The 24,565-nt window shown below is 32.7% G+C and overlaps 1 protein-coding gene across 1 annotated transcript in view; it reads left to right on the plus strand.

Annotated features, from left to right (window-relative positions):
- LOC143241740 (CD63 antigen-like) overlaps nucleotides 1–24,565 on the plus strand; it is a 61,951-nt gene that overhangs the window by 31,675 nt on the left and 5,711 nt on the right. Inside the window, exons 2-5 of the mRNA XM_076484966.1 lie at nucleotides 16,358–16,440; nucleotides 17,101–17,149; nucleotides 20,128–20,180; nucleotides 23,592–23,666. Of these exons, the coding sequence (XP_076341081.1) occupies nucleotides 16,358–16,440; nucleotides 17,101–17,149; nucleotides 20,128–20,180; nucleotides 23,592–23,666 (260 nt within the window). The remainder of the gene's footprint in view (nucleotides 1–16,357; nucleotides 16,441–17,100; nucleotides 17,150–20,127; nucleotides 20,181–23,591; nucleotides 23,667–24,565) is intronic.

A 24,565-nucleotide genomic window follows, 5' to 3' on the forward strand; every position in this document is an offset into this window, starting at 1 on the left:
TTTTTTTCTTTTGTCGTTTCACTTACAATTTGTTTTCTAATTGTAACAGTTTGTTTAGCTGAACAATTTACGTGTTTTTGTTGTTTTTTCAGGAGAATTGTGATTATAATTATCTCTAAGAGTTATTTTTCAGTCTCAAATATCTGGTCTCTGTCTGGGACACGTTCACCCTTTCATCCGTGGGAGCGTTATAATTTTACGGTCAATCCCACTATTCGTTGGTGAAAAGAGCCCAGAGTTGGCGATAAGTTGTGATGACTAGTTTCTTCCCTGTAGTCTAACACTGCTAAATTAGGGACGGCTAGCGCAGATAGCCATCGTTGTGCTTTGCGAAAATGCAAAACAAACCAAACAAACTCTCTGGCACAGCGGTAAGTCTTTGGATTTACAACTCTAAAATTAAGGGTTCGATTTCCCTCAGTGGCCTTGCTATGAGAAAAACACACACACCACACACTCAAATATCTGAAAATTCGTGAACAATTGTGATCCTGATATTTTAAGTTTGATTCCAGTTACTTTATAATATATATATACGCTACTTCTGCGTTTGCTTTAACACACTACAATAAAAATTGTAAAATCCAGTGCGTATTCACGTTAAAACGGTCTATTTACCAAAATTGTGAGAAGAATCAATGGTACTCAATGCCAGTTCCTGGACTATTCTGTCACTCTTATTAAACAAACAACAGCTCCAAGTGAGGGGCACAATTTTTTCCAAGCAATTTCGAATTTCTGCAGTAATGGTCCGAGCACATTAACCACTGGGCTGCGTCCAGCAAGGACCCTGACCGACTATACATTGGTAATTGAAATAAAACCACATTATATGTATGTAACTGTATTCTCAGGTCCACTGTTTTTTTTGAATAATGTGAATGTTTTGAGATGCGCGTAAGGTCATTGCGACAGCTTCCTTGAAAGGCCATAATGCTTTTTGGGATATCTATTTCCTTGTTATATAACACGACTTAGATTCTGTGACGAAACGCAAGAAGTTCGCTAGATGGAGCTGTGCGCAATAAAGATTTGGAAATAGATATATCTTAACTGCACAGAGGTGGTCTTATTTGAATTTTACAAACATAAAATTCGAATTTTCTGCTTGTTACATCGAAACGAGATCGAATCTGTGTTCCTTCCGCTCAGAAGACTCGCTGTTCCAGAATGTCACATTTCATAAAGTGACACTTACAACTCATAAGTCATGGTAGGATTTTTCTTCGTGTAGGGTCCCGTTATTGTGAGGTGGAAGAGAGTACAGCCCGGAGGATACCATGTGTGTGGGCTAAATGTGATCCTAATTAAAACCAGCCGCTACCTTCACCCCTTGCTAGCTGCTGCCTCGCTGGCTGGCTCAACAAAATGGCGGGAGATGAACTACATTCCATTGTGTCACATTAATCTGCATTTCCTGGTTCGAGTGCGGCTCTGGCTTTCGTCACAAGAGCCTGTCGACGTATGACACAGGTGCAAGATCTTTGAGACCCGACATTCAGTCTAACACTGAAAATAAACTAGTAGTGTCTTTCCGATCTACACGAATGAAAACGTTACATTACGCGTGACTTTGAAGGAAAAGAAAAAAAAAGTGTTTTTATTCTTATTTTTTTCGTTTCTAGAACCATCTGTTTTTTGTTGTTTTTTTGTGAGCTATGTTGAAACACAGTGTATGAACGTGTCTGGTACTCGCTACAAAAGCATAGACAATCGCTGTTTCTCGTAGCTCATCCATACTAAAAAAAAAAGACGTTTATAATTAGATGGTGAAAGCATACTTTCGTCGCGAATAATTTCTTTCACGAGTATTAGAAATTAGCAGTTTCGTGGGATAAGACAAGCAGTGACATCTATTAGTCTAATGTTTCAAGGTGTACAGACGTGTGTAAGTTTTATTTCATGTTAATAGGTGTGTTAATTTCAATCCAAATAGCTAGCCGCACATATATCCAATCGCATGAAGAAAGGCACGCATCCTAATTACGCAATAACAACGCTGTGGGTGATTCGGGCCATATGTTATAGAAAGTGTTCTAGTTAGAGTGTTTTACACTGAAAACAATCTTAACCTCGAATGTATCGTTTGTCTTTACTTATTGCAACTTTCTGCGTTCCACTGACCAGCGAAATAACTATTAAAACAGGAAAAGGGGGGGACTGCGATGTATAGGTCAAAGGTTTATCAATATTCAATTTGTTTTGTTGCAGGAAGTTACAGAATGGATTATCTGTGCTGTGCTCATCAAAGATATCGAAACTCAATAGCTATGTGAGCCCACAGACCTTCCGCTGTGCCAATGGGGGGCGCCACGGATGAGAGTGGACTATTCGAACTATAAACACCTTCAGCCAAAGCGCAAAGACAAGAAAACGTTACCACTAATGACTATATTAACAAACCAGATGTGTATATATATATATATATTTATAAAACACGAAATAATATCAATCATCAATGCTTAAGGCGTTTTTCTTAGAATAATATAATACACGCAAAAAAACAACAACAACATAAACTGAAGGGTATGCCAAAGGTAAAGGAATTCTTCAACATAACAGATGTCAAAATCTCTGAGTCGTAGAGATATTTCAGTTTTGTCGAGGCCTAAGTTTCTGTATGAATAACCAAATATGAAAATTTAGTCTTAACACAGGTATCTGGAATTGAAAAGCAAACCAATATAGAACTTCTTCAAAGATGGATTAAAAGAAGGAGATCCTTGTAACTCTTTATTCTTTTTTTTGGGTGATGGGGAGGTTCATTCTTAGGCTAGACCAGTTGGTTATTTATTAGTGGCGAAGCGTGCTATTTCAAGTCTTCTTCTGTCACGGGAGAAAGCTGATAGAAAAGGTGTCTTTGTTTTAAAACCCGTGCCTACACTATGTAACCGAGGACTATCGACTAAAAAAGTCATATCAGGTCGCGTGGTAAACCATTGCGCAGCCAGGCAGCTAGGATAAATGTCATCTTAACGTTTCACCTGTCTACCATGTGATTGTCAACACACCAATGAGTGAATAGACATCTATGTACGCCATCTAGACTCTGCATGATCTAGCTGAAACATTGGACGTTTCTGTGTTATATATATATAATAAACGTTGTTGTTGTTTTTATGTTTTCCCCTCTCAATGCTGTGAGTGATTTTTGTTTTTCTCCGAAGCGTGAATTTCCCCATAATTTTCTTTGCAACCCACAAGTGCACTCGCTATTCAGATAACTTCTTCTTTTCAGATGCGATAAGTCGTCTAACGTTAACTGTGTGAAAAGCCTCTTTTTTTTCATAAGCAAATACAACTTCAAAGAACGAACCTCTCTACTCCCAGGCTCTTACAAAATCATTTATAATTACAAACTAGGCCTTTATTGCCAGTATTAATCAGTACTATGCAGTTTATCAGAGATTATTCGAACACCCAAATCATTTCTCCTTCGATAATAAGGAAAAAAACAACATTGACTGGTACAAGTTTGGGAGAATTTTAAAAGTTGTAATTAATTTAATAAGACACATAACTTCAGAATGGGATATCTGTGCTCTGACTATCACAGGAAATTAAACCCCGGATTATAGTGTTTTGAATCCTGAAACGTGGTCCGTAACCCACTGGGGGTCCATGAAAAAGCTATAAATCAACCGATATGATGTTATATCACTTATAAGGACTTTATTTGTGTTTATATATTTTTGTTTTCTTTTTTTTGCTGGATATTATCTTAAACATCCCCATTAGAAACACAATACTTTTACCTATTTCCGGAAATATCGGAATTACTAGTTGGTATAGAGATTGTGAGTCTTGGAACTACATCAACTATAAAACAGTTCCTTCGAATATACAACGCTAAAATCAGAGGTTCGATTCCCCTCGTTGAACATAGCGGATAGCCCAATGTAGTTTTGCTATAAGAATCCCACACACACAAAAAAAAACTGTAAAATACGATTAAATAATTCTGGTTCAAATACACTTTATCGAAATACATTTTATATACTGTGAACATACAACCTCTTGAAATAGTTAGTAATTAATTATAATTATACCTGAAATAAAATCGTTTATTTACCAAGAGGTTATTTTGTACTTCATATATATGATGGCAAAAGGTTGCTCGTTTATATCACAACATACTTGAGTTGTGCTGCCACCTACAGTTCTATCACGTCTGGTATGTGGCTAATCTTTATTGGTAAGAGATCTATCATTTCATTCACGTATCATAGCCGATTAACGTAAAGCTATGTAATATTATTATAGACTGTTGTCTAAACGTTTGCGCTAACAATGAAGATATGCAGTAAGAGTTCTCAATGACTCTCTTTCGCTCCTGGTAACCCTAAAGTATATATATATTTAATAGTACGTTGCACATATTTGTCGATCTTTCTTAAGAGTCAAGTCTTTTTACCTGAAAGTGTGCTACTAATAACCAATAATGGAGGCATTATAATGTAACAATCAATCCCACTATTCGTGAGTAAAACAGTAGTCCAAGAGATGGTGGTGGGTGGTGATGTCCAGCTGTCTTCCCCCTAGCCTTACACTGCTAAATTAGGGACGGCTAGCGCAGATAGCTCTTGTGTAGTTTTGCGCGAAATTCAAAATAATCCATGTAAATGAGAACGAATATATATGTATAATTTTAATATAAACACCAATACGATCATATATCATGTTAAATAGAAAATATATTTATCCAAGTTTCTAACGTGTTTATGGTGTTATCATAAAGACTGAAAAAAAACAACAACAAATTGCAAACTCTTCTACAAGAAATTTTTATACAGAAAATTAACTTTTCAAGGCTTAGTAAGTGCAAAGTTATAATTATTATTCATTATACGAACGTATTCCCGGTATACAAAAATTTAAAATCCCCGTCACACCAAACATGCTCGCCCTTTCAGCCGCGGGGGCGTTATAAAGCGACGGCCAATCCCATTATTCGTTGGCAAAAGAGTAGCCCAAGAGTTGGCGGTGAGTGGTGATGACTAGCTGACCTCCAGCTAGTCTTACACTGCAAAATTAGGGACAACTAGCGCAGATGGCCCTCGTGCAGCTCTGTGTGAAATTCAAACCAAACCAAACCAAAAAAGTTTAAGTATCGTTTGCCCAACTTTTAGGGCACACCTAAGTATATCCCGCCACTGAAATGGTTGATATTTGTAATGAGATTTCCAAAGCATAAACTAAAATTAAACGTTCTAAGTCAGCAAAAGGGCTCAAAAATCTGTCGTTTAGAGAGAAGTTTCTCTACGCTTTCTGGTACTTCTATTACCAATCCTTCATCACTTTTGCTTTCAAACGCCTAGAGTCTGAAATACTTGGCAAGTGCAGCCAAATTCAACTCGCCACTCGGAGTTATAAAGTCTTAAGTCATGCCAAGAGCTCAGCAAGCCTTACTGCACTCCAGCATTAACAACAGAACGTCGAGAACCTTCACCACAGTCGACCATTTGGAAACACAGAACTAACGCTATTTCCGAGCGGCGTGTCTTTTATGATGACAGAGAAGCGTTACTGTCTCGTCAGGAACAATGATAGCTTTAAGACTTCACACAGAAGTTATTCAGAAGATGCCAGACTAGAGAAGAGCCGTTGTGCTTTTCTTACACAACACGGTATTTGATATTTTGAACTGCTGCACAGGTGTTGAAATGAGGAGTTGCATTACAACTATCTTACATCACGTTGATACTTAAATTTGTGCAAACAAGCCGCTACCCTTCCAAAGAGACAGACTCAACATTATTGCCGCTCAACGTATCTCAATGCAATATTTTACAACCTGAAGAATCTATAATTATAGTGATGGAGGTAGGTGTTAGATATATACGATATAAAACATTTACTTACAACTAGCGCCACCCACTAGTACAGCGGTAAGTCTACGGATTTACAACGCTAAAGTCAGGGGTTCAATTTCTCGGGGCTCAGCAGATAGCCTGATCTGGCTTTGCTATAAGAAAACATACATACATACAACTAGCGTAATTTGTGAATTCTAGCAGAGCACGAATTTAAATTAATTGATAATATGTAGATCACAACCTGCACATCTCAAGCAACTCACTTGTTTTTGTCTTTCGAATCGCAACCGGCAGGAAAAAGGAATCACTTGGATTAAAGAAAAGATATTGATGGCACTGGTTTAAAGCCAACAGAAATACAACTAAAGTGATGAGTATACACTGATTGGAGGACAAAATACCAGTTACGAAGATTTTTATTTATTTTTAAATAAAGGAAAACGTTTACCTACAATATGTATTTATACACATCCACATATAATGTGTGTGTTTGAAACCTGCGCGAGGGTTATATGCACTAGCCGTCTCTAAATTAGCAGTAATAAATTTGAAGAAAACAGCTGGTCATCACCACCGACTATGGTGATGAGGTTAAAGGCTCTCAACTCGTAATCTGAGGGTCGCGGGTTGGAAATCCCTCACACCAAACATGTTTCGCCCTTTCAACCATAGGGGCGTTATAATGGTAAGATCAGTTCTCACTAATTGTTAAAACAGTAGCTCAAGATTAGCGGTTTGTGGTGATGACCGGTTGCCTTCCCTCTAGTCTTATGCTGCTAAATTAGGGACGGTTAGCGAAGATATCTCCGTCTAGCTTTTGCTCGAAATTCAAAACAAACAAACAAAACACATTAATATTGTTCTGAAATGCTGATAGTTACTCTGGCCTCGTGCCTCCTGATATAAATACACTTGAAAGTTGTAAAACCAGAATTTCAAGAAAGGAGGAAGAGGTTAAGGAAACCTGTCCCTGGGTAGATAAACATTAATACCCAAATACCTATATAAGAGAGACAAACACGTTGATAATTGTTTTCCTTCTAATCTCAGACAATAAGCCTCTGTATTTGCTTAAGCTATGTTCTGCTGGAACAGCAGTAAGTCTTCGGATTTACAACGCTAAAATCAGGGACTCGATTCTCCTCGGTGAACTCAGCAGATAGCCGATGTGGCTTTTGGCAAACAAATATATTTTAAACCTAATTTCGTATTTACAGTTTTCTTTGTTTTAGTGCACAGCTACACTATAAGGCATCTGCTCGGTTTGCTTAAATCGTACCCCGGATCTTAAAGTTTATAAGTTCTTAACTTATACTGACCCACCACAGGGCCATGGATTAAATGGAAGAAACGTTGGAGGTAAAATATGTTATTTTATAAAGTCAAGTCGTATATATATTTTTTTTGTGGCCAGTGATAGGCACTTAACTCATATCTGAGATTCTGGGTCGAATTCTCTGTCACACAAACATACTCGCCCTTTCAACCGTGGGGTGTTATAATGTTAGGATCAATCCCACTATTCTTTGTTAAAGAGTAGCCAAAGATTTGGCGGTGGGTTATGATGACTAATTGCTTTCCATGTAGTGTTACACTGCCAAATTAGAGACGACTAGCACAGATAGCCTCTGAAGTGCGCAATTCACAAGTCAAACAATTTTATCGAGGAAGAGTTATTGTTCCTCGGTATGCATTATGCTACTGTAATAATTAACTGAACATTTATTATTAGATGGCTAAACACGGTTGAAAATGTTACATGAAAGTTAGCTCATTTTAAAAATAAACCAAAACCTCTGTAGTAAACAATGCATGGTTTAACCTGCTATATGTTTACATTGTATCACTAAAAAGACGATCTGTAGTAAAACAGTAGCCTACCTGTTAAACAATGGAATGTCAGTCAATCCCAGGCACGAATATATTAAACAAGGATTCTAAGGAATTATTTAAGACAATATCTTGAAAGGTTCTTTCTTTTGAATTTCGCGTTTGCATTGAGGGTTATCTGCACCGAAAAGGTTCCCACCACGAAAAAGAATGGGGAAAGTAGCTACCCATCAACATCCACCGTAAACTTTGAGTTACTGCGAATACGAAATTAAAAATCCAGCGGCTACCTATGTACATACGAGTAAATACACGTAGGTAAATTTCTGGCAAACAATACCAGGTACATCTCATGTAAATACTACCAATTATCTCTGTAAGTAAAACAACACCAGGTACATCTGTAAGTAAATATTACCAGATATCTCTGTGGGTTAACAATACCAGGTAATGTGTAAGTAAACAATACCAGATACTTCTGTGAGTAAACAATACCAGACACATCTGTAAGTGAACAATACAGGTACCTCTGTAAGTAAACCATACCAGTTACCCTGTAAGTAAAGAATAACATGTGTCCCTGTAAGTAAACCAATACCAGGTAATCTATAAGGAAAAATCCCACATACCTATGAAATTAAACAATACCAAGCACCTCTGTAAGTTAACAATACTAGGTAATCTCTAAGTAAACAATAGCAGGTGTCTCTGTAAGTAAACAATACTAGGTTCATCTGTAAGTAACTAATAGCAGTTTTCTCTGAAAGTAAACAATACCAGGTACCTCTGTAAGTAAACAATACCAGATGTCTTTTAACTAAACAATTCCAGGTACATCTGTAAGTAAACAATACCTCGTGTCTCTGTGAGTAAACAAAACCAGTTATATCTTTAAGTAAACAATACCAGGTGCCTCTGTAGGCACACAATACCAGGTTCATCTCTCATGTAAATAATACCAGTTATCTCTGTAAGTAAACAATACCAGGTACCTCTATAAGTAAACAATACCAGGTGCCTCTGTAAGAAAAAACAATACCAGGTACATCTGTAAGTAAATAATACCAGTTATCTCTGTAAGTAAACAATACCAGGTACCCTCTATAAGTAAACAATACCAGGTGCCTCTGTAAGAAAAAAAACAATACCAGGTACATCTGTAAGTAAATAATACCAGTTATCTCTGTAAGTTAACAATACCAGGTAATGTGTAAGTAAACAATACCAGCTACCTCTTGTGAGTAAACAGTACCAGAGACATCTGTAAGTGAACAATACAGGTACCCTCTGTAAACAACACCAGGTACTTTTGTAAGTAAAACAATACCAGGTGCCTTCTAAGTAAAGAAGACTATGTTCATCTGTATGTAACAATACCACGTGGTTCTGTAAGTAAACAATATCAGTTATTTCTATAAATAAACAATATCAGTTATTTCTATAAGTAAAGAATACCAGGTAATCTGTGAGTAAACAATACCAAGTGCCTCTGTAAGTAAAACAATACCAACACCTCTGTAAGTAAACATCCGGATGTCTTCTAAGAAAGAATACCACGCTTATCTATAAGTTAATAATATCAGGTGTCTCTGTAAGTTAACAATACCAGGTACATTTGAAAGTAATCAATACCAGGTGCCTTCTAATAAAGAATACCAGGTGTCTCTGTAAGTAAACAATACCACTTCTCTGTAAGTAAAGAATGCCCGTGTCTCTGTAAGTAAATAAACCAGTTATATCTGTAAGTAAACAATACCAGGTACTCTAAGTAAACAATACCAGGTAATTCTGTAAGTAAACAATACCAGGTAATCTGTAAGTAAACAATATCACGTGCCTCTGCAAGTAAACAATACCAGGTACCTCTTTAAGTAAACAATACCAGGTGTCTCTGTGAGTAAACAAAACCAGTTATCTCTGTAAGTAAACAATACCAGGTGCCTCTGTAAGTAAAACAATATTAGGTACCGCTGTTGTGTAAACGATACTAGGTAATCTGTAAGTAAAAATACCAGGTGCTCTGTAAGTAAACAATACCAGGTAATCTGTAAGTAAACAATACCAGGTGTCTCTGCAAGTAAACAATACCAGGTACCTCTGTAAGTAAACAATACCAGGTGTCTCTATGAGTAAACAAAACCAGTTATCTCTGTGAGTAAACAATCCCAGGTGCCTCTGTAAGCAAACAATACCAGGTTCATCTCTAAGTAAATAATACCAGTTTTCTGTAAGTAAAATATCAGTTATTTCTATAAGTAAAGAATACCATGTAATCTGTGGGTAAACAATACCAGGTACTTCTGTAAGCAAAACAATACCAGGTACATCTGTAAGTAAATAATACCAGTTATCTCTGTAAGTTAACAATACCAGGTAATGTGTAAGTAAACAATACCAGATACCCCTGTGAGTAAACAATATCCTAGACATCTGTAAGTAAACAATACAGGTACCTCAGTGAGTAAACAATACCAGGTAATGTGTAAGTAAACAATACCAGATACCTGTGATTAAACAATACCCTAGACATCTGTAAGTGAACAATACAGGTACCCCTCAGTGAGTAAACAATACCAGAGACATCTATAAGTGAACAATACAGGTACCCTGTAAGTAAGCAATACCAGTTATCTCTCCTCAGAAAAAATATCAGGTGTCCATATATCTAAACAATACCAGGTACATCTGTAAGTAAATAACACCAGGTACATCAGAAATGTAAACAACACCAGGTGCCTTTCTAAGTAAAGAAGACTATGTTCATCTGTATGTAACATACCAACGTGTCTCTGTAAGTAAACAATATCAGTTATTTCTATAAGTAAAGAATACCAGGTAATCTGTGAGTAAACAATACCAAGTGCCTCTGTAAGTAAACAATACCAAATACCTCTGTAAGTAAATATTTCCAGGTGTCTTCTAAGAAAGAATACCACGTTCATCTATAAGTTAATAATATCAGGTGTCTCTGTAAGTTAACAATACCAGGTAATATGTAAGTAAACAATCCAAGATGCCTCTGTAAGAAAAAAACAATACCAGTTATTTGTTTGTAAACTGTGTAGAAGGTTTATTTCTTTGTATACTGTGTAGAAGGTTTATTTGTTTGTGAACTCTGTAGAAGGTTTCTTAGTTTGTTTACTGTGTAGAAAGTTTTTAGTTTGTTTGTAAACTGTGTAGAAAGTTTATTAGTTTGTTTACTAAGTAGAAGGATTTTTAATTTGTTTTTAAACTGTGTAGAAGGTTTATTAGTTTATTTATTGTGTAGAAGGATTTTTAATTTGTTTTTAAACTGTGTAGAAGGTTTATTAGTTTGTTTACTGTGTAGAAGGATTTTTAATTTGTTTTTAAACTGTGTAGAAGGTTTATTAGTTTGTTTACTGTGTAGAAGGGTCTTTAATTTGTTTGTTTATTGAGTAGAAGGTTTATTAGTTTGTTTACTGTGTAGAAGGATTTTTAATTTGTTTTTAAACTGTGAAGAAGGTTTATTAGTTTTTTTACTGTGTAGAAGGATTTTTAATTTGTTTTAAACTGTGTAGAAGGTTTATTAGTTTGTTTACTGTGTAGAATTTTTACAGTTTGTTTACTGTGTAGAAGGGTTTTTAATTTGTTTTTAAACTGTGTAGTAGGTTTATCAGTTTGTTTACTGTGTAGAAGGGTTTTTAATTTGTTTTTAAACTGTGTAGAAGGTTTATTAGTTTGTTTACTGTGTAGAAGGGTCTTTAATTTGTTTGTTTATTGAGTAGAAGGTTTATTAGTTTGTTTACTGTGTAGAAGGATTTTTAATTTGTTTTTAAACTGTGTAGAAGGTTTATTAGTTTGTTTACTGTGTAGAAGGGTCTTTAATTTGTTTGTTTATTGAGTAGAAGGTTTATTAGTTTGTTTACTGTGTAGAAGGATTTTTAATTTGTTTTTAAACTGTGAAGAAGATTTATCAGTTTTTTTTACGTGTAGAAGGATTTTAATTTGTTTTAAACTGTGTAGAAGGTTTATTAGTTTGTTTACTGTGTAGAATTTTTACAGTTTGTTTACTGTGTAGAAGGGTTTTTAATTTGTTTTTAAGCTGTGTAGAAGGTTTATTAGTTTGTTTACTGTGTAGAAGGATTTTAATTTGTTTTTAAACTGTGTAGAAGATTTATTAGTTTGTTTACTGTGTAGAAGTTTTATCAGTTTGTTTACTGTGTAGAAGGGTTTTTAATTTGTTTTTAAACTGTGTAGAAGGTTTATTAGTTTGTTTACTGTGTAGAAGGGTCTTAAATTTGTTTTTAAACTGTGTAGAAGGTTTATTAGTTTGTTTACTGTGTAGAAGTTTTATCAGTTTGTTTACTGTATAGAACGTTTATTAGTTTGTTTACTGTGTAGAAGGGTTTTAATTTGTTTTTAAACTGTGTAGAAGGTTTATTTCTTTGTATACTGTGTAGAAGGTTTATTTGTTTGTAAACTCTGTAGAAGGTTTATTAGTTTGTTTACTGTGTAGAAGGTTTGTCAGTTTTTTTACTGTGTAGAAGGGTTTTGAATTTGTTTTTAAACTGTGTAGAAGGTTTATTAGTCTGTTTACTGTGTAGAAGAATTTTTAATTTGTTTTTAAACTGAGTAGAAGGTTTATTAGTTTGTTTACTGTGTAGAATTTTTACAGTTTGTTTACTGTGTAGAAGGGTTTTTAATTTGTTTTTAAACTGTGTAGTAGGTTTATCAGTTTGTTTACTGTGTAGAAGGGTTTTTAATTTGTTTTTAAACTGTGTAGAAGGTTAATAGTCTGTTTATTGTGTAGAAGGGTTTTTAATTTGTTTTTAAACTATGTAGAAGGTTTATTAGTTTGTTTACTGTGTAGAAAGTTTTTTAATTTGTTTGTAAACTGTGTAGAAGGTTGATTAGTTTGTTTCTGAGTAGAAGGATTTTTAATTTGTTTTTAAACTGTGTAGAAGGTTTATTAGTTTATTTATTGTGTAGAAGGTTTATTACTTTGTTTACTGTGTAGAAGGTTTGTCAGTTTGTTTACTGTGTAGAAGGGTTTTTAATTTGTTTTTAAACTGTGTAGAAGGTTTATTAGTTTTTTTACTGTGTAGAAGGATTTTAATTTGTTTTTAAACTGTGTAGAAGGTTTATTAGTTTGTTTACTGTGTAGAAGTTTTATCAGTTTGTTTACTGTGTAGAAGAATTTTTAATTTGTTTTTAAACTGAGTAGAAGGTTTATTAGTTTGTTTACTGTGTAGAATTTTTACAGTTTGTTTACTGTGTAGAAGGGTTTTTAATTTGTTTTAAACTGTGTAGTAGGTTTATCAGTTTGTTTACTGTGTAGAAGGATTTTAATTTGTTTTAAACTGTGTAGAAGGTTTATTAGTTTGTTTACTGTGTAGAAGGGTTTTTAATTTGTTTTTAAACTGTGTAGTAGGTTTATCAGTTTGTTTACTGTGTAGATGGGTTTTAATTTGTTTTAAACTGTGTAGAAGGTTTATTAGTCTGTTTATTGTGTAGAAGGGTTTTAATTTGTTTCTAAACTGTGTAGAAGGTTTATTAGTTTGTTTATTGTGTAGAAGGGTTTTAATTTGTTTTAAACTGTGTAGAAGATTTATCAGTTTGTTTACTGTGTAGAAGGATTTTAATTTGTTTTAAACTGTGTAGAAGGTTTATTAGTTTTTTACTGTGTAGAAGGATTTTAATTTGTTTTAAACTGTGTAGAAGATTTATTAGTTTGTTTTCTGTGTAGAAGTTTTATCAGTTTGTTTACTGTGTAGAAGGGTTTTTAATTTGTTTTTAAACTGTGTAGAAGGTTTATTAGTTTGTTTACTGTGTAGAAGGGTCTTAAATTTGTTTTTAAACTGTGTAGAAGGTTTATTAGTTTGTTTACTGTGTAGAAGTTTTATCAGTTTGTTTACTGTGTAGAAGGTTTATCAGTTTGAACTGTGTAGAAGGTTTATAAGTTCCCGTTTAAACAACAAACGTACAATTATCGATATTTAATTCTCTCATGAAACATAGCTTTTACATAAGAATGTTTGTTTAAAAACATAACTTCTTTACATAAGAATGTTTGTTTAAAAAACATAGCTTCTTTACATGAGAATATTTGTTTAAAACATAGCTTTTTACATAAGAATGTTTGTTTAAAACATAGCTTCTTTACATGAGAATATTTGTTTAAAAAAACATAGCTTCTTTACATGAGAATATTTGTTTAAAAAAACATAGCTTCTTTACATGAGAATATTTGTTTAAAAAAACATAGCTTCTTTACATGAGAATATTTGTTTAAAAACACATAGCTTCTTTACATAAGAATATTTGTTTAAAAAAACATAGCTTCTACATGAGAATATTTGTTTAAAAAAACATAGCTTCTTTACATAAGAATATTTGTTTAAAAAACATAGCTTATTTACATGAGAATATTTGTTTAAAAAAACATAGCTTCTTTACATAAGAATATTTGTTTAAAAAAACATAGCTTCTTTACATGAGAATATTTGTTTAAAAAAACATAGCTTCTTTACATAAGAATATTTGTTTAAAAAAACATAGCTTCTTTACATGAGAATATTTGTTTAAAAAAACATAGCTTCTTTACATAAGAATATTTGTTTAAAAAACATAGCTTATTTACATGAGAATATTTGTTTAAAAAAACATAGCTTCTTTACATAAGAATATTTGTTTAAAAAAACATAGTTTTTACATGAGAATATTTGTTTAAAAAAAAACATAGCTTCTTTACATAAGAATATTTGTTTAAAAAAACATCGCTTCTTTACATAAGAATATTTGTTTAAAAAAACATAGCTTCTTTACATAAGAATATTTGTTTAAAAAAACATAGCTTCTTTACATAAGAATGTTTGTTTAAAAAAACATAGCTTCTTTACATAAGAATGTTTGTTTAAAAAACATAGCTTATTTACATGAGAATATTTTTGTTAATAAACCACCGAAAGAGAATTGATTGTACGATTCACCTATTGAAAACTGTGTGCTGGGTATCCCGATTAAGGTTAAAAGTACTCGTCGCACAACGAGTTTTAGAGACAAATAGCCGCGTTCTCGCTTCATGTCTGCTGTATTGTTCATATAGTGGGAGGGAAGCGTAGTTGTATGTGTCAACAATTTCCTTTCTTGTCGGTTACCGTAGGTAGCATTACGTTCCATGTATAAACTAGGTACAATTGAAGTTATATATTTAGCATTAATTGTGTTGATTTCTTTATAAATATTTAGTTTATAGAAACTCACAACTGGCGGACGAGTTCCTCACAGACGTTTTTTTAGTTATTTTACCAGTTTTTATTATCACTACATGACTTTATTCATAAAACAATATAAAGGCGTGTGTTTAGACGGTTCACAGAATTTCTACAACACGCTTTTGAAAACGTAGTCTTTCGTTTCTTGGATTTTTCATGTATACATTAGCTGGAAAATTACTTTGTTTCGTTACTATTTAGCTAGAATAGTATATGAACTGGAAAACCGTTTCGTTTCGCACATAAATCAGTTAAAATAAACTACAAGTTACAGAGGTCTCAATAATTACTGTTGTTACAATTACTATTGAAGGTAAACAAGTTACAACAACTACAATTAGTTAAACAAATACAGCAATTAACATATTATAATATATATATTATATTTCATATCATTCCACACACATGGGTTTATAAGATGAGCTTTGTCCAAAAGTCAATGAGGTACTTGACCATCGGTTTCTTATCGAAGACGTTTACTTTAGCATCCTCAGACCGAAACCGAAACCATTCGACCAAAGTAACACAAGAAAATGAGAGTGTATGAAAACAGTCACTGCATTTCTTCAACAGGGAAAATATTCATTAAAATAACGATATTAATATATTTAAAACACCGTCACAAATTAGGGTGTTAAACAGGAGTTGTAATGGATAAGTGATATTGCTAATAGGCCCTGACCGTTTCGTGCCACGAACAGAATGGTGACGCCATAAAGTTGATTCTGGAAACCCAGGAACTACGCTACGCTGACTAGATCTATTATAGTGTTATGACATTAAAATGTTCAGTTGTATCAAAGGTAGTTAAAATGTTATGGTATCTGTCTGTTTATTTATCAAACCCTTTATTTTCAGGAGGGCGGTTTTATCTTTGCAAAACATCTATATTTCTTATCTATTTTTAAAAATTAATCATCACATTAACGTTTTGTGGTTCTTTAAATTTCTCCAACTGTTCTGTTGATATAAATATAAACAGTGACCCTAGAGTTACTAATATATTCGTCATTAACCATTATTTGTTGACTGTTTATTTTTGTTACCAATTGTTCTGTTGATATGAATATAAACAGTGATACTAATGTTACTAATATATTCGTCATTAATCATTATTTGTTGACTGTTTATTTTTGATTCCAACTGTTATGTTGATATGAATATAAACAGCGATACTAGAGTTACAAATATATTCGTCATAAACCATTATTTGTTGACTGTTTATTTTTGTTTCCACTGTTCTGTTGATATGAATATAAACAGTGATACTAGAGTTACTAATTTATTCGTCATTAACCATTATTTGTTGGCTGTTTATTTTTGTTTCCAACTGTTCTATTGATATCAATATAAATAGTGGTACTAGAGAGTTATTGTGACGGCTGTTCTAAATCAATGTTTGTTGACTGTATATTTTCCCTTTACTTGTTCTATTGATATCATATTATTATGTTCATTGTTTGTTATTAAATGTAGGTACTAGGTGGGGCGATAATCGGGTATACGATGTGGGTTCTTGGGACTTCTGCCCAAGGAAGAGAGTTTTCAGTGGGAAATTGGTGAGTAAAAGTAATTATTATTTATTATGAAGTAAGAAAACTTTAATGGCATATTATACTATACTCACCATCTGAACAAATAATTACACAGTTATATTCATATTGTTATTATATAAACACAGCCAGTAAATAAAAATGCCTCCTCTTTATTATTGTCTAATGAATAGCTCTTAAAGATAACTTGAGGCCCGGCATGGCCAAGCGTGTTAAGGCGTGCGACTCGTAATCTCAGTGTCGCGAGTTTGCATCCCCGTCGCACTAAACATGCTCGCCCTTTCAGCCGTGGGGGCGTTATAAAGTTACGGTCAATTCCACTATTCGTTGGTGAAAGAGTAGCCCAAGAATTGGCGGTGGGTGGTGATGACTAGCTGCCTTCCCTCTAGTCTTACACTACTAAATTAGGGACGACTAACGCAGATAGCCCTCGAGTAGCTTTGCGCGAAATTCAAAAACAAACAAACTTAAAGATAACGAACTGTATGATTTAAATGAAAACATTTGCAAATAAAATAATTACAACTTGATGTTTAAAGAAATGAGCAAAACAATATAAAACAAGATAGTGAAATATAATAACCTAAACTTAAATAGTTGTGAAGTTTGTATCAATAGATTAAACCACCTGAATACTCTTAATAAACAATGTGTTTCATTCTACAGCTGTTTACATACGTTACCCTCTGTCTGGGTGCCTTCCTGTTTGTAGGTGGTAAGTGAATAAGTATTTTACAAAATAACTGAAAACGTTTTGCATGTATTAACCAAATGTTAAATATGTTTGTTGTCTAAGTAGTCTATAAGTTTTAAAGTGTTGTTACTACAGGTTTAATTTATTCAAATATGTTCTCGTTTTAAAGCAAAACTCGAATGTAGGCAAACATCGTTTTGTTACTGAATCTATTTGTTTGTTACTTGGACCTCAAGAATCGAGCGTAAGAACAAATCACGGTACACAATAATCGATATTGGATGACCATGGACTATGAATACGATAATCAGTTTTGGATGACCTTGGATACAATAATTAGTGTTTGATGACCATGGAAGTTTCATTCATGGTGTTAACAGTGTAGAACAGTGGTGCACAAAGTCCGGCCCGCAACGAGTCACCGAGTGGCCCGCGATGTCCAACGGAAAAGTCAAACATAGAGAGTTCGCGCCTGCGCGAAGATTAAGCGCTATAGAAGAATATGCATTAGATTAGGCACTGGATGATTCCATATTTGTGTCGAGCAATAAAGAAAATTTAATAAGCAAATCACGTTAATGCATAGGTATTTAATCATTGGCTTAATGACGTAATATTCCCGTAATTACGAAATCTCACGCTTTCCAATTGTTCTTCGAGATTTACTTACGAGCCCTATTTTGATATTATTTCGTAACAAAAATGGCAGCTAATTGTAAAAGAAAAGTTGACGACGAAAACCGGCAGTTTAATTATGTTTGCACTACACAATACTGTTTTGTTCAACAACAGAAGAATGTGATTTGTCTGCTGTGTCATTCGACAGTAGAGGTGGCGAAGGTATCCAATATAAAGTGTCATTATGAGTCGAAGCATAAAGATTTCCACAACATTGTCGGTGATGAACGAACAGCTCGAATTGAATCTCTGCAGCTGTCGCTGAATCACCAGCAGAATGTTTTTTCAAAGCAGTCAGCAGATTTAGGTGCAGCAGGTGAGGTCAGTTACGATATTTCGATATTTCGTTGATGATAGCGAAATCTGGCCGACCTTCACTGATGGTGATTTTGTCAAGCAATGCATGATTACTGCATCGAAAAAGTTGTGTCCAGAAGCATTTCGCAAGCTACAGACGGTGGCTTTGAATCGTATGACAGTTCAACGTAGAATTTCACACATCTCAGCAGATGTGACAAGGCAGCGTACAAATAAAGCAGCCAACTTTGTCTACTTCTCTTTGGCAGCAGACGAGTCAACTGACATCAGTTCAACAGCACAGCTACTAGTTTTTGTTCGTGGTGCATCGTCTTCGTTTAATATCACAGAGGAACTAATCGGCATGGGTTCCATGAAGGATCAGACAACTGGGTCTACTCTATTCGAGAAGACAATACGACTGTGTAGTAGTGTTTCATTGGATTTCACGAAACTGGTAAGTGTGACCACTGATGGAGCACCAGCCATGACCAGAGAAAGTAGCGGGCTGGAAGCACTGTTGATGAAGCATCGAGGAAAGCAGAACAGATAGTTGGTGAAGTTTCACTGTATTATTCACCAACAGAACATGTGCAATAAAGAACTTCGTTTTCAGACACTGATGGCATTAGTGACGAAAACCATTAATTTCATCACATCACGAGGGCTCAATCACCGTAAATTTCGAAATCTTCTTGAAGAAATTGATTCAGACTATGGTGGACTTGTGTATCACTGTAAAGTACACTGGCTGAGTCGAGGGAAGATTCTCAGAAGATTCTGGGAGTTGATTGATGAGGTGATAGAATTCCTCAGAAGCAAGAACAAAGACACAGAAGTGATTTCCATGACTGATCCAGCATGGCAAGCTGATTTGACCTTTCTGGTCGACATGACACAACACTTGAATGATCTGAATTTGAAGTTGCAAAGCAAAAATCAGCTTGCAAATCACGTCTCAGCTTTCAGGACAAAGTTGAAGTTGTTCCAGCAGCAAGCAGCATCAGGTAACTTCGAGCACTTTCCCACTTTTCAGTCACAGCTACAGAAGAATCAGAACATTGACTCAGTGTGTCAGTGGATGACTTGTCAGCAGAATATCAGCTCGAACTTACTGATCTCCAGGCATCTGATGAACTGCGTGCTTTTACCGAGAAAACAGTTTGCTTGACTTCTACAAAACGTTACCTGATACATTTGCTAAACTGAAAGAGAACGCACTTGTCCACACCAGCATGTTTGGCAGCACGTACTGCTGTAAACAGGCTTTCTCACACATGAAACTGAACAAAAACAACACTCGCAATCAGCTGACTAATGATCATCTAGATTCTAGAAGCAGTCTTGGGTCTTTCAGCATCAAACATCAAGCCGGATATTTCTAAGCTCGTAGATGACATGCAGCACCATCCATTGCACTGACTTTGTGACAGTTGATATATTATACATTTCTTAGAATAATGTGCAAACTCTTTTATGTAATCGTTATTTGTGTGTTCTTAAATGTGATGTCCATCTTGTGTGAAACAACTGTGGAATGATTTCAATCTTCACTTTTTTGTGGCCCCCAATGGTTACGAAAAGTCTGTTTGTGGCCCCTGACTCAAAAAGTTTGTGCACCACTGGTGTAGAAGTACCCAGTTCAATCTGAACTCAGAAAAATCAGACGTGCTTTTTAGTCCACTACTATCACACACTTGATATAAGAAATGTGACAGTCAGACAACTACTTAATCTGGTGTCATATCAGTTGATCTAAAAATAAGAGATTCAAACAACTAATTATTAGACCAGTGTGCTACATCAGTTGATTTAACAACCAAGAGAATCAGACAACTAGCTACACCAATGTTACATCAGTTGATCAAAGAACCAGAGGAAAGATGATACATCTAACTTCCAAGATTGTTTAATTTACAAACATACACCTGTGAACTTCTACTGGACCTAAAAATCTAATGTTTTTAGCAGATTTTATCTATGTTACAGTAGATTACATGTATATTGTTATTATTCCCTCTCAGGTCTATTAGGATCAATTGGATCTTATAGGAAAGGAGGGTGTTTGTTGAATACAGTAAGAACATTTTTCATTACTTTTTCTAATATTTTTAATTAGATCATACATTGTAACTTTTAGGCTGAAGAAATAAACCTTAACTTCTCTAAATTTTTATGTCCATCAATAATTTTCTCACACTTAAATATTAACTTCTTTTCAGTTATTTAGAGTTTGTTTAAACTTTGATGGCCTCCTGTTGAACGAAATTGATACAACATATGGTACAACACATCTAGAATTATTAGTATGTACCTCTGAAAAATGTTACTCATTTCACAAAACACCATGTAAAAATTGTGATCTCTCTCTTACATAAATAACATGAACGTAATAAGTGTTCTAACTTGACTCATAGATAAATATTGTCATGTTGATAATTACAGGTAATGCTGTTACCTTCTAACAAACTCATTCTGAGTAATATATTTTATATCATGCTATACATAGATAATTACAGATAATATTGTTCCTTCTTACTTTCTTACAAACTGTGTGTGATAATGTGTTTTATATCATATTATAAATAGATAATTACAGATAATATTGTTCCTTCTTACTTTCTTACAAACTGTGTGTGATAATGTGTTTTATATCATATTATAAATAGATAATTACAGATAATATTGTTCCTTCTTACTTTCTTACAAACTGTGTGTGATAATGTGTTTTATATCATATTATAAATAGATAATTACAGATAATATTGTTCCTTCTACTTTCTTACAAACTGTGTGTGATAATGTGTTTTATATCATATTATAAATAGATAATTACAGATAATATTGTTCCTTCTTACTTTCTTACAAACTGTGTGTGATAATGTGTTTTATATCATATTATAAATAGATAATTACAGATAATATGTTCCTTTTTACTTTCTAACAAACTGTGTGTGATAATGTGTTTTATATCATATTATAAATAGATAATTACAGATAATATTGTTCCTTCTTACTTTCTTACAAACTGTGTGTGATAATGTGTTTTATATCATATTATAAATAGATAATTACAGATAATATGTTCCTTTTTACTTTCTAACAAACTGTGTGTGATAATGTGTTTTATATCATATTATAAATAGATAATTACAGATAATATTGTTCCTTCTTACTTTCTTACAAACTGTGTGTGATAATGTGTTTTATATCATATTATAAATAGATAATTACAGATAATATGTTCCTTTTTACTTTCTTACAAACTGTGTGTGATAATGTGTTTTATATCATATTATAAATAGATAATTACAGATAATACTGTTCCTTTTTACTTTCTAACAAACTGTGTGTGATAATGTGTTTTATATCATATTATAAATAGATAATTACAGATAATATGTTCCTTTTTACTTTCTAACAAACTGTGTGTGATAATGTGTTTTATATGATATTATAAATAGATAATTACAGATAATATGTTCCTTTTTACTTTCTAACAAACTGTGAGTGATAATGTGTTTTATATCACATTATAAATAGATAATTACAGATAATATGTTCCTTTTTACTTTCTTACAAACTGTGTGTGATAATGTGTTTTATATCATATTATAAATAGATAATTACAGATAATATGTTCCTTTTTACTTTCTAACAAACTGTGTGTGATAATGTGTTTTATATCATATTATAAATAGATAATTACAGATAATATTGTTCCTTCTTACTTTCTTACAAACTGTGTGTGATAATGTGTTTTATATCATATTATAAATAGAAAATTACAGATAATATTGTTCCTTCTTACTTTCTAACAAACTGTGTGTGATAATGTGTTTTATATCATATTATAAATAGATAATTACAGATAATATGTTCCTTCTTACTTTCTTACAAACTGTGTGTGATAATGTGTTTTATATCATATTATAAATAGAAAATTACAGATAATATTGTTCCTTCTTACTTTTTAACAAACTGTGAGTGATAATGTGTTTTATATCATATTATAAATAGATAATTACAGATAATATTGTTCCTTCTTACTTTCTTACAAACTGTGTGTGATAATGTGTTTTATATCATATTATAAATAGATAATTACAGATAATATTGTTCCTTCTTACTTTCTTACAAACTGTGTGTGATAATGTGTTTTATATCATATTATAAATAGATAATTACAGATAATATGTTCCTTTTTACTTTCTAACAAACTGTGTGTGATAATGTGTTTTATATCATATTATAAATAGATAATTACAGATAATATTGTTCCTTCTTACTTTCTTACAAACTGTGTGTGATAATGTGTTTTATATCATATTATAAATAGATAATTACAGATAATATGTTCCTTTTTACTTTCTAACAAACTGTGTGTGATAATGTGTTTTATATCATATTATAAATAGATAATTACAGATAATATTGTTCCTTCTTACTTTCTTACAAACTGTGTGTGATAATGTGTTTTATATCATATTATAAATAGATAATTACAGATAATATGTTCCTTTTTACTTTCTTACAAACTGTGTGTGATAATGTGTTTTATATCATATTATAAATAGATAATTACAGATAATACTGTTCCTTTTTACTTTCTAACGAACTGTGTGTGATAATGTGTTTTATATCACATTATAAATAGATAATTACAGATAATATGTTCCTTTTTACTTTCTTACAAACTGTGTGTGATAATGTGTTTTATATCATATTATAAATAGATAATTACAGATAATACTGTTCCTTTTTACTTTCTAACGAACTGTGTGTGATAATGTGTTTTATATCATATTATAAATAGATAATTACAGATAATATGTTCCTTTTTACTTTCTAACAAACTGTGTGTGATAATGTGTTTTATATGATATTATAAATAGATAATTACAGATAATATGTTCCTTTTTACTTTCTAACAAACTGTGAGTGATAATGTGTTTTATATCACATTATAAATAGATAATTACAGATAATATGTTCCTTTTTACTTTCTTACAAACTGTGTGTGATAATGTGTTTTATATCATATTATAAATAGATAATTACAGTTAATACTGTTACTTTTTACTTTCTAACAAACTGTGTGTGATAATGTGTTTTATATCATATTATAAATAGAAAATTACAGATAATATGTTCCTTTTTACTTTCTAACAAACTGTGTGTGATAATGTGTTTTATATCATATTATAAATAGAAAATTACAGATAATACTGTTCCTTTTTACTTTCTAACAAACTGTGTGTGATAATGTGTTTTATATCATTATAAATAGAAAATTACAGATAATATGTTCCTTTTTACTTTCTAACAAACTGTGTGTGATAATGTGTTTTATATGGTATTATAAATTGAAAATTACAGATAATACTGTTCCTTTTAGCTTTTATTCAAACTGATTCTGAGGAATGTGTTTTAATGTATATTTTAGCAACTTTAATTTGTATTTGTTGAATTTGTTTTTTACTTTTAGTTTTTATGTCTGAGTGTTGTGTCAGTAGCTACAGAGGTTGGAGGTATTGTGGCTCTAAATATTTTGAAGACAAAAGTAAGATTTTTTTATTGACAATTCAATTCATAATCTTATGTTGATCTATTTAGTTTTTATCTATTAATGTCTCATAGGTACAAATATTCAAAAATGTATGTTTTTCTTCCAATCCCTACCCTCTTATACCACAAATTGTTTAATATATATATATGTTTGTTTAATATAATTATGAAATAATTCTTAACAGTTGTTTGGTCAAACATTCCCTATGACCTCTGACAACAAGACAGTAAACAGAAATTAAATAAGTTATCACCGAAAGTTGCCCTAACCTTCATACCAACATCATGTCTTTGTTTTTTAGTTTTTTTTCTTTCAACAACCAAATTCATGTAACAAAATTAAGTTTTATCTTTCATTACATTTGGTTGTTGACATTGCAGTGTGCTGTGTAGTATGTTTTTATCCATGTCGTGCGAATGATACCATATAATGTATTTTATTACTGCCTGAACAGTTTTCCTATGTTGATTATCAAATAGTCATATTATCTTTATAAAGATATACAGAGAAAATTAGGATATCATCTGAAGTGACTGTATCCCTTAGATCAGAACAGAAACATGTGCATCAGTAGTTGTGACTTCAGCACTTCAGTTGATTCTTCCACCAATCAGAAGATGGTTTGACAATAAACCATAAACCTCGTGTTGTGGACATGTAAAACTGACTCCAGAAACCTGAGTCTGTGAACATGTAAAACTGACTTCAGAAACCTGAGTCTGTGAACATGTAAAACTGACTTCAGAAACCTGAATCTGTGAACATGTAAAACTGACTCCAGAAACCTGAATCTGAGAACATCTAAAACTGACTTCAGAAACCTGAATCTGTGAACATGTAAAACTGACTTCAGAAACCTGAATCTGTGAACATGTAAAACTGATCCAGTTGTT

The sequence above is a fragment of the Tachypleus tridentatus genome, unplaced genomic scaffold (assembly GCF_004210375.1).
Source record: "Tachypleus tridentatus isolate NWPU-2018 unplaced genomic scaffold, ASM421037v1 Hic_cluster_1, whole genome shotgun sequence".
Lineage (NCBI taxonomy): Eukaryota > Metazoa > Arthropoda > Merostomata > Xiphosura > Limulidae > Tachypleus > Tachypleus tridentatus.